Source organism: Pseudophryne corroboree, chromosome 10, assembly GCF_028390025.1.
Source record: "Pseudophryne corroboree isolate aPseCor3 chromosome 10, aPseCor3.hap2, whole genome shotgun sequence".
Lineage (NCBI taxonomy): Eukaryota > Metazoa > Chordata > Amphibia > Anura > Myobatrachidae > Pseudophryne > Pseudophryne corroboree.
The window spans coordinates 85,145,246-85,159,129 of NC_086453.1; the positions used below are offsets into that span (position 1 = coordinate 85,145,246).

Consider the following 13,884-nt stretch of genomic DNA (forward strand, 5'->3'; position numbering starts at 1 on the left):
AGTCAGGAGACCGCCAGTCACATGACCTCCCCCTACAACTCGCCCCCTCACAATCCTGACGACCGGCATGCCAATCATCAGGGACTTTTCCCACTCGTGGGTGTCCATGACACCCATAGAGTGGAAACAGAAACCGTGGTGACCGCAGGTTGCCACCGAGCCTGCAGCGTGGCGAGTGCGGCGAGCCCGCAAGGGGCTTGTTGTGGTGCCCCCCTCCCCCGCTGCCGGCATTCCACTGCCGTTCACACATACCACACCCGATTTTTTCAGTTAATGCCATATAACATGCAAAAAAAACTTCCAAGGAAAGACAGGAAGAAGATTCGCCGTCACCAAAGTCAATTCAGTTTGGTGGCTGAAATCTTGTTGCCTTGCATTGGAGGTGCACTGTACTGCACTGTTATGTGTTGGGGTTTGTTAATCCATGTTACATAAAATCAATGGGAAAAAAAAATCAAATCATGAAAGTATTATTATTTATTTATGGATATTTATATTGCACACACATTTATTGCAGCGCTTTACGGAAAATATTTCAGTCATTCATGTTAGATCCTGTAGCTTACACTCTATGGGCTTAATTCAGACCTGATCACACTTCTGTGAATGAGGTTTGTGCTCCGATAGTCGCTGCTCAGCCAGAGTGAAAATCCACCCTGTGCAAGTTTGCGCACGCCATGCGAAAAACTTTGCAAACGCCAGTCAGCTGCAAATCCGTTTGCAACTCACTATCAAATGATTTTTCCAGTCTGTGTGTAACCCAGGACTTACTCCTACAGTGCAATACAAACATGCTAATCAGGCCGGAGCTGACGTCACACACCCTCCCTGAACATGCTTGGGAACGCCTGTGTTTTTCCTGACACTCCCAGAAAACGGCCAGTTACCACCCCCAAATGCCCACTTCCTGTCAATCAATCTGAGTACGCCTAGCAATAAAAAAAACCACAGTTTTTTTCCGCTGTTTGACCTCGCGCGTGCGCATTACAATCCTTGCCTTGCGAAATTGCACAACAGCAATCAAGTTTGAATTAGGCCCTAAATTCACTATCACATGTACACACCTACACACACATTACAGTTCGTTATTGTTAGATGCCAATTAACCTAACAGTATGTTTCTTGGATTGTGGGAGGAAACCAGAGCAGTCAGAGGAAACCCACACAAGCACATGAAGAACATACAAACCCCACACAAATTGACAATGTGCCCAGTTCAGTAAGGATTGCAAATTTTGCTAAGTAGCAAACCTGGCCAGTATGCTGAGCGCCGATCCCCTTATTGCGATCCAGCCTGAATCAGCCCCAATGTTCGGGAAATTAACTCATAATCTCAGTGCTGTGAAACAATAATGCAAACTACTACACCATCCATGCGGTCCAAGACAGTGGTATGAGAATTATTATCTGCAACCTAGGAAATTATGTATAAAATTAATTTGTACAACGGTATTTGAAGACAAAAATGAACAAAATGTTGGTGAATTTGCCCATATTGTCTTTGGCACCTTTTCTAGATGTTCAGTGTAGGGTCTTTATTTTTAGTCTTTTTAAAAATACATTCAGTTTTTCCCAATATATAGGGATTCTCACCAAATTTGTTCTCAGTGAAATGTTTACGTATTATTTCTTTGAGATTCCCAGGCTCCTGAGCAGGTTGTGGTTGAACGTGTTCTCCTGTAATATATGAAAAAAGGTTCAAAAAGAAAAATTTGTGAACACGGAAAATGTTTTAGGGCAATGTACCTCGGCCTGTGTCTGGGGTCGCTGTTTAGAAGAGGGAGCACTGAGTGTTGCTTTCATAATGACTATACAGAGCACAACCGAATCTCACTTTTCCCCGGACATTCATTGTTGACGCTAGAAATATTTTTTATTAAAGTAGTTATTGTTTTAATACAAAAAATAGAAAAGGAGCAGGAACAGATGCGTATTAAGAATATCGGGCCCCCTTTCCATGAGGCAGGCCCCCTATACCTGTCTGATTTTGCCTTCCACTCAGTACGATAGCTATATATGCTTCTCCTGTGATGCCATCTTTCCAGTGATCATTTCAGAAGAAATAATTGTCTCATGAATGTCTATGGGCCTAATTCAGACCTGATCGCAGCCCTGCAAAATTTTGCAGGGCTACGATCAGGCACACTGACATGCGGCGGGACGCCCAGCACAGGGCCAGTTCGGCCCGCATGTCATGCCCGCAGAAGTACAAAAGCATCGTACAGCGGCGATGCTTTTACACTTCAGGAGTAGCTCCAGGCCAGCACAGCTTTTGCGTGCTGGCCGGGAGCTACTTGTCTACTCGTGTGACGTCATGCAGCCATTGCAGCCCGCACGGTCCGGCCATGCTTGTGTTGGCCGGACTGCGCCCACAAAATGGCGGCCAAACGCCGCCGTGCTGCCCCCTCCCGCCCAGCGAACGCCTCTGCCTGTCAATCAGGCAGAGGCGATCGCTAGGTAATAATAGCCGTCGGCTGTCAGCCATGCGCCGGCGCACTGCGGTGCCGGCGCATGCGCACTTCTGACCTGATTGCTGTGCTGTGATGAACGGCAGCATGCGATCAAGTCAGAATGATCCCTTGTATCACTACACACAGAAAATTGTGTGGCCAGGGCTCCCAACATTTTTACATGAAAAACGACTTGACATGAAGATTGCTCAGGTCAGTAAAACATCCCCATACTTCCTTTTTATGTCAGATAATAGTTCAAAGGGTTATACAAACCAAAGCCCATTTATTCTGGTTATTTGGGCTTATCAAGAGTGAAAATACAGTATGAGAAAATGTGACTTACAGGTTCTGGATGGAATACAAAGAGTACTGCAATGAACAATCAGGACACACGGGTGTCCTGAAAATGGGATGGTATCGAGAACCCGGAGCTTGGGATACAGGCGGTCCGAATACCGACAGCAGCATCCCAGCACAAAGGCTCCCGACACCTACTAGGTATGTACCCATAGCCCTAATCCCCAACCCCCCTAACCCTAACCTTCTCTGCAGCCTAACCCTCCCCCGTACAGCCTAAACCTAACCCTCCCTGGTGACGCCTAAAACAGCCTAACCGCCCCTCCCCGCAGCCTAACCCTAACCGCCCATCCCCGCAGCCTAACCCTAACCCTCCCATCCCCACAGCCTAACCGCCCCTCCCCGCAGCCTAACCCTAACCCTCCCTCCCTGCAACCTAACCCTAACCGCCCCTCCCCACAGCCTAAGCCTAACCCTCCCTCCCTGCAGCCTAATCCTAACCGCCCCTCCCCGCAGCCTAACCCTAACCCTCCCATCCCCACAGCCTAACCGCCCCTCCCTGCAGCCTAACCCTAAACCTCCCATCCCTGCAGCCTAACCGCCCCTCCCCGCAGCCTAACCCTAACCCTCCCATCCCCACAGCCTAACCACCCCTCCCCGCAGCCTAGCCCTAACCCTCCCATCACCACAGCCTAACCGCCCCTCCCCGCAGCCTAGCCCTAACCCTCCCATCCCCACAGCCTAACCGCCCCTCCCCACAGCCTAGCCCTAACCCTCCCATCCCCACAGCCTAACCGCCCCTCCCTGCAGCCTAAGGGTGTGTACACACGGTGAGATAAATCTGTGAGATTTTGACTATATAGTCAAAATCTTATGAAAAATTAGTGCATATATCATGGTGCTAGGCAACTTGCGATACAGATTCGATCCCGATGCGCGCTCCCATGGGGTCGGTATCGTAAGGCTAGATAGACTGTGCAGGCAAGTCAATCTTGAATATCTAGTGTACAATCTAGTGCAAAGTATAGTCAAAATTGGCACTTAGTCAAAATCGTACATAGACAAAATCTCAAGCACAGATAGTCAGAATCTGTACTATCTGTGCTATCTGGGCTCTGGGGGAGTTCAAGGGAAATCGCATAGTCAAAATCGAACATAGCAGGGCTCTCACCGTGTGTACACACCCTTACCCTAACCCTCCCATCCCTGCTGTCTAACCACCCCTCCCCGCAGCCTAATCCTAACCCTCCCAACCCCACAGCCTAACCACCCCTCCCCGCAGCCTAACCCTAACCCTCCCTTCATGCAGCCTAAACCTAAACGGAAAACACAAAGGGATGCATGTTTATTTTTTGTTGTGTAATTCCTCCTTATGCATTTGAAGGTATTGCCCTAGTGTGAAGTCCAGAATCAGATTAATGTTGACATGAATGAATGCAATGTGTAAATGATCATTTACTTTTTGCTACATTACAACCTACCTACTTGTTCTGCAGGATGGGGGACGTCACTGTGCACAGGGTAGTTATTATCATAGCAGGTAGAGGTGGGGGCAGCAGCTATACCATACACATTTACTTGTGCAGGTGAAATAGCAGTGTTACAGATTTGTTCCGAAAATGTCATTTTATTTAGATCATCTATGGTGGCGTACAAGTCTCCAGGAGAACGGTACAAATCTGAAAAACAATGTAAAGAAATAGCTCATTATTTTTTTGTATAGAGTATTTTTATTCAACAAGAATGAAATCATTACAGACATTTCAGTGTATACTGGGAACTTCAATTATTGTTATACAATATATGCATGGACACATCCTTCTCAACAATATATGTATATGCGTGGTACAACAAGTAGTCGCGGGTCCATATAGTGTCAACCCACAGATACCAGATTCTCTGAAGTCTGCTAACAAGATTCAAAACACATACTAACATTTCTTGTTTTCTCCCCGAGATACTGCGATAAACCCCGCCAACTATGAGGCCTAATACAGCCTACAAAACAACACCTGAGAGAAAAAGAGAAAAAACAAAAGAAAAAAAGGTAGCATAAACCATAAACAAAACAACTCCGTCAAGCCTAGATTCCAACAGTTATGCGAGGTGAGGTGCATTATCCCTATAGTGTAGAATACGGAAGAAAAGACTCTGGCTCGTTCCCACGAGTCCCAGACAACCGGGCCGTTGTAAAAGGCGTACGGTAATTTAGGTTAAATTATAAATCTTTAAATTCTAAGGGCAGGGGAGGAATAAATAGAGTTAATTCAAGAGGACCATATATTTTCGTGTTTAGAGAGGGCATTAGATTTCATATAAATGTACCTATCCTTCAATACTGTGTCATTCACCAGGGCCTTAAATGCAGACATCGTAGGGGAATGTGGAGCCATCCATGTCCGCGCAATGCACACCTTGGCGAGGGCGCAGATACTACGTGCATACAAGTCCTCCCACTTAGGCCCCGAGTCAGTTCCTCCCACTCCCAGAATGCAAAATCTTGGAGTCAGCATACCTCTCGGTATTCCCGTATGTTCCAGAATCGACCCGACCCCAGCCCAAAACGCCTGCAAGGATGGACACTCCCACACCAGGTGCCAGAATGATCCGCCAGCGGCCCCGCACTTAGGACAAGCGGCAGCGCCACCAGCCCCAAATCTGGCCAGCCTGTTCGGTGTCATATATGATCTATGAAATATAAAGATTTGGATTTGTTGGAACCGTAGTGATTTGGTGACCTGGCTCGAATTCCCCAGTGCCACCTCCCAGTCCTCCGCATCCATGGGGCCCAGATCACGCTCCCAGCGTTCCCGAAGGTTCGAGAGCGGGTCTGCATGAATTGTTTTTATAAGGTACGAGTAAGTGAAGGAGATCACCTTGACCCGACCCAATGAGCATAGAAAGGTCTTTATGGGGAAGGGAAGGAGCACTGGGGGCGAATCTCCGAACTGTGATTGTAAAGCGTGCCTGAGCTGTAAAAATCTATAAAAGTAAGAGTTTGGGAGACCAAACTCTTCATTTAGTTGCTGAAAGGACTTCATTGTACCGTTGTTATACAACTGGAATATGGAAGTTACAGAATATGGGCCCCCCCCCCTCTCCAGAGACCCAAATTCATGGAATGATGCAGAGTGCCAAAGGGGAGTATCCGGGTCCATGCTATCGTACCCAAGCATACGCATCAAAGCTAGCCAAATCTTCATGGCTTGAAAAATAATAGGAGGGGACAGCCGAGAAGCGCTCCCCCCCACTAGAATCTGCGCCGGAGAAAGGTCCGGGTAGTAACATCGGAGAAACGCCCAGCACAGACCGGCCTCCTCTCCTCCCCGCAACCAGATACTGATGTGTGCCAGCTGGGCCGCATAGTAATATAGTTGGAAGTGAGGCAAGGCCAATCCGCCATCAACTTTTTGTCTAGTGAGGGTATTTAACTTTATTCGAGGCCTTTTATTGGCCCATATCAGAGATGTTAGTATACTGTTTAATTTCTTGAAGAAGGCCGGGAATATGTATACAGGGGATTGCGAAAGAACATACAGTAATTTGGGCAGAACTATCATCTTAATAAGGCTAACCCTACCTGTCATTGTCAGCGGGAGTTTACACCAAGTCCTCGACTTGCGTACAATCATCTGTACAAGTGGGTCAAGGTTCAAGGATATAAAGTCCTAAGGGTCATTAGTAACCTGGATCTCAAGGTATTTAAACTGGCCTGTCCAGCTCAGCGGCAGGGAAATCCTCGGAGCCCGGGGAGGAGAGCCCATAATGGGCATTATAGATGATTTGGACCAGTTTATGCGGAGACCAGAAAAGTCGCCAAAGGTCTCTATGACCTGCAACACTACAGGCATATCCACACTGTAGTCGTGTAAGAAAAGTAACAGGTCGTCTGCATAAAGGGCTATTTTGTCAACTCCCCCAATGTCCGGGTGCGATCTAACCAAGCAAGCCAAGGGCTCGATGGCTATGGCAATCAAGGCTGGGGAGAGGGGGCATCCCTGTCTGGTGCCCCGAGTCAGAGTAAAGGAGGAAGAAACATAGCCATTAACCAAGATCCTGGCGCGTGGGCTTTGATACAGCAATTTGATCCATCGTATAAAATTAGGGCCGAAGCCCATACATGTCATGACCCCCCATAGATATGGCCATTCGACACTGTCGAATGCCTTAGCCGGTCCAGTGAAACCACAACCGCGTCCGAGGGGAAGTCATGGGGAGCCTGCAAGATAGTGTATAGCCTGCGCAAATTAATGGACGTGGATTTCCCTGGCATGAAGCCAGACTGATCCTGGTGTATTATAGATGTAATGACCAAGTTAAGCCGAACCGCAAGGATTTTTGCCAGGATCTTGGCATCGGTAGGGATAAGGGAGATCGGCCTATAGGACTCTACTAGTTTGGGGTCCTTACCGGGCTTTGGCAGTACTATAATTACGGCCTCAGACATTGAGGGAGGAAGTTGATCAGTGGCAAATATGTCTGTATACATCTCATGCTGCCTGGAGCCAAAGAACTGTATGTATTGTTTATACAGCTCAGTGGGGATGCCATCGCTTCCCGGAGATTTGCCACTGGGAGACATTCCCATCGCCGCCGTCACCTCCTCCAAAGTCAAGGGCGCGTCTAGAATATCCCTAGCCTCGGGGGAAAGCCTGGGAAGGGGTATATTGGACAGGTACAGGTCTAAGTCTTCCACGGAGCACGTCGACTGAGAGTCATAAACCTCTTTAAAGTATGAAAGGAACATCTGCGCTATGTCGGGGGTATAATCTACTATGGAGCCATCAGGGCCAGACATCTGCACTATCGTGGACCCAGGACGGTCGTAATGCATCAAATGGGCCAATAAACTACCTGGCCTGTCCGTCTGCATATAGATATTGGTGGCCCTTAACAAAAGGGAGCGTGCATTTTTATCCGAAAGGTGAACCAGCCAGGCCTCCTGAGCTAACAGCCACCTTGCCTTTAGCGCAGAGGTTCCCTGAGTCAAATAGCGGGTCTCTACATCCCTATATTCAGATTCAAGCTGTCTCTCCGTCGCTCTGTACTCTATCTTGCGGGCAGCTATTTTGCCTATCAGTGTACCACGTAGATAAGCTTTGAACGCATCCCATACAACCGGTGTGGGGGCCGAGCCCGCGTTATCTGCAAAGAAACCTTCCCATCTAGAAGGTAAATCCGGGCACTCTCCCAGCTGAACCAGCCAGGATGGGTGCAACTTCCAATATGACTGTCCCCTCCGGCACTCCACATCGAGAGACAGCAACAGGGGCGAATGATCGGACACCCCCCGTGCCTCATAATGAACATCCGTTATGCTAGGTAGGAGCTTGGGCGAGACCAGGGCCAGGTCGATTCTGGAGAAGGAGCCGTACGTACTGGAAAAACATGAGTACTGCCTAAGCGAAGGGTAGCGAGCCCTCCAGACATCCACCCATTGCATGCTATCTATAAAATCCGCAAACTTAGACTGGGATATAGATTGGCCACCCCCCGCCCCTGAATCCCGAGAAGACCTCCATCTATCCAGAGAGGCGTCCAACACGTTGTTAAAATCCCCTAAACAAAGAACAGGAGTATGTGGAGAGGAAGCAATAAATGAGGCTGCCTTCTGCAGGACATCATACGAGAACGGGGGAGGAACATAAACAGACAAAATAAAGAAATTACGGGAGTTCAGCTTGCATTCCAGAAACACGAACCTACCATTTGGATCCGTGTTTACCGTAATTAATTCAAACTGTACAGTTCTCTTTATCATGACCGACACCCCCCTGGAAGAGGAGGAGTGGGAGGAGTGATACGCCCAGCCTACCCAAGGCCTGCGGAGCGACAATAGTCTATTTCCCTCCAGGTGAGTTTCACTCAGACAGATAATATCCGGGCCATATTTCTTAATCATTTGGAATACTAAGGATCGCTTCACTTTATTATTAATGCCCCGGACATTCCATGCCAAAATCTTTAGGGCAGACACGTCGTCCTTTGTGTCATCTGAGACACAGCATTCAGAGACCCCACAGGGTGAGAAAGGAACCCCCCCATCACCATTATCCAAGTATCTATCTGCCCATATTTAGTATCATCCCTGGAACCATATCGTCCGCAGGCCCCAAGTCCCGAGCCAGACCCCCTTAAATAGCACCTCGTTACCTCACAATTTGGTAAATAGCCATATGGAAAACAGAAAACGGAGAAATAAAGGAATAGAAAAACAAACATCATCCCAACAGCATCCCCCCTCCCTGTATTCCCCCCCCCCCCCCCCCCCGAATTGTGGCATACACATATCCCAAACAGAACTCTAACCTTGGTGATCTGAAAGCCTACGGCAGTGCTATGCGTAGCATACAGATTCAAACAAAACCCCACAATACAAAACCCGATGCGTAAAAGTCACTACCCAGCAAAGTCCAGAACAACTAATTCAAAGGGAAGCTCCCCGGACTTATACTTGCATATTGTAGGCCGATGTAGAAAGGACACTGGATGTCAGTCCGAAGCCATCTGGCGGGCACCCGGAGCGTATCTGTCCAGCCAGGCCGCCGCCTCCCTCGGAGAACTGAAGTACTTAGTTTCCCCGTCCGCCACCACACGCAGCCTGGAGGGAAACAGCATCGAATAGGGAAGACTCAGGTCACGAAGACGCCGCTTGATGGGCAGAAACTGGGCCCGATCCTTTTGGACATCCGCTGCAAAATCTGGAAACGCCGACACCCGGACACCATTTCAAAGCAGGGGGCCCTTCACTCGGCCCAGGCGCAGGACGGAGTCCCGGTCTTTATAGTGCAGAAACTTGGCAATAAATGTTCGCGGAGGTGCACCCGGGGGCAGAGGCCGGAATGGCACCCGGTGTGCCCGTTCCACCGCAAACTGGGGCGTAAAGGATTCAGCGCCATACGCCTCTTTCAGCCAGGACTCCAGGAAATCCTCGGGATGTGCCCCTTCCTCCTTTTCAGGCAAGACCACGAATCTCACATTGTTTCTGCGAAGGCGTCCCTCCATATCCAGGAGTTTAGATTGCATAGCCGAAACTTGTTGGGAGACAGCAGACACAGACCGCTGCAAGGGGCCAGTAAGGTCCTCTAGGTTGGAGACCCGCGTCTCTGTTTCGCCCACTCTCTCTCGGACGCGCTGGACATCCTGGCGTAACAGTGATAAATCGCACTGCACCTTCTCCATTTTGTCCGACAGGCGTTGTTAGCTAGCCGCTATGGCCTCCAGGACTTGTTAAATGGAAGGGGCAGATGGCTGCATGTCCGCACCCGAATCGGCCCCGGCCGGGGGAACGGGTGGGGTAGAAGGGGAGGTTTTAGGAGAGGACTGCGTCGGCTGGGTGGAAGGCTGGCGGACGAACTTCTCCAATTTAGCCGCCGCCGCGCTTTGACCACCCCTCACCATAATATCAATGTACAAGCAGCACTCACAGCCCAGGTATTCAGTGTCAGGAAGTTCAGCAATGGACAGTAATTGCAGTGTCAGCAATGCACCAGGGCCCCAGGCATCCTGTAATGAATCAGAGAGGGGAGGGGGGCCAGGGGGATCCAAGGGGAAATGGTATATTGTAATATAGGCTGGGCAATGAGAAACAGGGCAGCGTGTCCTGAATCACTCCATCCAGCCCTGCAGCCCCTTGAGAGTCCCAGAGCAGTGCAGGGCAGGAGGATTAGTGCAGGGAGGGTACTTTCAAGATGGCCGCCGGGCCCACAGCCTCAACTCCTCCACTCAGTCACACTGATCCCGGGCGCCAGGGGACAGGAGCAGCCAGGTATGGGATCCAGGGGGTGCAAGGGAAGGGCGCCGCTCACCCCACACCGCTGATAGCGGCAGTCTTCTCCGCGGGTCCGCGTTCGCGCGCGCCCGCTGCAGCGCGGCCGTGTCCCGCAAATCGAGGCCGGGGATGTGCTGGCGGCCTAGGCCTGAAGTCCGGGCGGCAGACGGCGCTGGCCGGAGACGCAGGCAGAGGTCTCTCAGTGATGCCCGCCGCCTCCCCAGAGAGGCTAGGAGTAGTAGGCGCCGGAATGCAGTTTTAGGGGAGCCCAAGGACAGGATCAGGATTAATAATCCGGGGAGCTCCTATGTCCTGCTTCCTACCCGCTTGCCGCCGTAGCCACGCCCCCGAAATAGCTCATTATTAAGGATAATTTAATGGTGGGCTCCTGGCTTTGATTATTATATACCGACTGAGCTCAGTCCCCAAGGCTATCAGCATTTCTGCCCTACTATATCTATTTCCTCCAGGGGGTGAATTTACGGGTGTAGTATGGCTGACTGGCGGTCAGGAGACCACCAGTCAGCTTACCGACGCCGGGATCCCGGCAGCATACCGAAGCCGGGATCCCGGCGGGGAGGGGCGAGTGCAGCAAGCCCCTTGCGGGCTACGGTCGCCACGGGTTCTATTCCCGCTCTATGGGTGTCGTGGACACCCATGAGTGGAAATATTCCCTGTTGGTCGGTATGCCGACCGTCGGGATAGTGAGGGAGCGGGATGTTGGTGGAGGTCATGTGACTGCCGGTCTCCCAAACGTCGGTCACATCCATGAATACCACCCGTATTTACTGAAGGTCGATTTTGTTTGTTTTTGTTCGATTTTAGATTGATGTTAAATTAATTTTAATCGATGTTGGGCTTCCAGGGTTAAATCACATATTTACTAGCAGATGATTTTTTTAAATTAATTTTTTTTTTTAAATTCAATAAGTTTTTATTGGTTTTTACAATGCTTTAACATTCAAACATTGCCTATGGCAAAACATAACGAACATAAATCAGATAACTAAAACAATTAAACAAATAAAAATTAGTACATTCAACCACATGCTTACGATATTACATACAAAGCATAGTATGACGTGATGTTATGTAACCCATTCAAAGTCATATATAGCAACAGAGCAGTGATGACCCAGATTTACTATATATTATACACACATCGTAGTATACTTTATCACGGCAGTATCCTGCATTTGAACCCGGCTGACCATGGGCCACCCACCCCAGGGATCTCCCACATAAATCTCTCGCATCAGTTAGTTAAATAAATCTAGGGCTCAGCAGTAGTCATCCGTGAAGCGAAATAGCGAGAGCTCATCCACTTTCCCCATATAGCAATAAACTTTTTTTCCGCATTCCTGGCCAGATATACAAATTTTTCATGTATGACAGAGGTATTAACCAGAGCAATCCAAGATTTTGGTGCTGGGGCTTCATTAGCCATCCATAATCTGGCTACGCAAACCTTGGCCAAAGCACAGAGGTTGACAACATAGCGTCGACTGGGCGGATCTAGAACTTCTTCATCTATCGTTGCTAATATACAAGATATAGGTGTAAGTACGGTAGAGGGGATACCCGTATCAACTATAGTACGTATAACCTCCTCCCAAAAAATCGACACCAAGGGACATAGCCATATCATATGCCAAAAGTCTGCTCCCAGACTGCCACATTTGGGACATTTTGAACTGTGGGATCCCCCTATATGCGACAATCTCAGAGGGGACATATATACCCTGTGTAACACGAACAACTGAATCTGTTGATATCGGACAGATGATGTTGAAAGCCGGCACGATCCCAGAGCACCCTCCCATAGATCATCCGACACTGGTCCTAGATCAGACTCCCACTTGGTCTTGAGGGAGCTAAGGGGGTCTATATGATGCATTTGAAGTAAACGGCCGTATATTTTGAAGACTAAATGACCGGATCCCACCGTCTGCAGCAGCAGTTTAACCGGGGAATCAGTAAGCGCCGGCGGGCCATCGGGGAATTGGGCAGACATGGCATGCCGCAATTGGAGGAAGCGAAAAAAATACGCAGAGGGGACGTTAAATTCCTGTTGAATCTGCTGGAAGGATCTAAAAAACCCATCAGTGTATAAGTGTCCCAGTGAAGTTACTCCCCATGGTTCCCACACCTCCCTGACTTGAAGCTGACACAACTCCGGCAATCCATATTTATTGTCCAGCGGAGTGTCGGGATCAATGCCCTGTCCTTGCAATATCCGGTGTGCCAGCCTCCAAACTGTAATATATTGTTTTATGAGTGGTAGTGTCGACATTTTGACGCTTCCACAGAGAAGCAGTCTCAACGGGGAACCACCTAGGTATTCCTGCATTACCAACTGCGAGTGCAGACTCGAAGTGTCAGACTCATTAACCCATTCCCATAGATGTGCTAATTGTGCTGCAAAGTAATAAAAACGAAAGCTGGGAAGAGCCAGCCCCCCTGAGGTTTTGGGCCTGGTCAAAGTATTAAGTGCCAACCGTGCCCGTTTACTAGCCCAGACCAAGGAGGACAGCAACCCATCTATCTGTTTGAAAGTTTTCTGGGGGATGTATACTGGGGATTGTTGTAGAATGTACAGGAGTTTGGGTTGAAAAACCATTTTCACCATGTTAACCCTCCCTGTAACTGTCAGGGGCAGTTTCCCCCAGACCTTCACTTTATTGCGAAGATAAGATATTTGCGGTGTAATATTAAGGGAAGTAAATTTATGAGGGTCGTTAGATACCCAAATGCCCAGATATTTAAAGGAATTTACCCATCTTAGTGGGAGATCAACCAATGGGGAGGCAGGGACCTCGCCCTGAAGCGGGATAATGAAGGATTTCTCCCAGTTGATCAGGAGCCCGGAGTAACATCCGAACTGATCAACAATATCTAAAATCTTAGGCATAGACTCAGCATAGCGATCCACAAATAGCAGGATATCATCGGCATATAGAGCTATTTTCTCCTCCCTGGTGCCTACAGTATATCCAAAAAACTCAGGGTTCGCTCGCAGAAGACATGCAAGGGGTTCAATGGCTATAGCAAACAGGGTAGGGGACAATGGGCATCCCTGACGAGTACCTCTAGACAATGGAAAGGAATGTGATACAAAACCGTTCACTGCCACCCTAGCCAGGGGAGAGGAATACATCAATCGGACGAATTTGATAAAGCTAGGGCCTATACCAAACTTGTGCATGACCCTCCACAAATACTCCCATTCCACGGAGTCAAAGGCCTTAGCGGCGTCCAATGATACTACTATGGATGAGGGAGCCTCACGGGAGACCTGGAGATGGGTAAATAATCGTCTAAGATTAATGGATGTAGATTTATTGGGCATAAACCCCGTCTGAT

At 48.9% G+C, this 13,884-nt stretch overlaps 1 protein-coding gene across 1 annotated transcript in view; it reads right to left on the bottom strand.

Annotated features, from left to right (window-relative positions):
- LOC134966089 (interferon regulatory factor 3-like) overlaps positions 1-13,884 on the bottom strand; it is an 88,263-nt gene that overhangs the window by 16,329 nt on the left and 58,050 nt on the right. Inside the window, exons 6-7 of the mRNA XM_063942565.1 lie at positions 4,232-4,429; positions 1,594-1,677 (exon numbers count right to left, since the gene is read on the bottom strand). Of these exons, the coding sequence (XP_063798635.1) occupies positions 1,594-1,677; positions 4,232-4,429 (282 nt within the window). The remainder of the gene's footprint in view (positions 1-1,593; positions 1,678-4,231; positions 4,430-13,884) is intronic.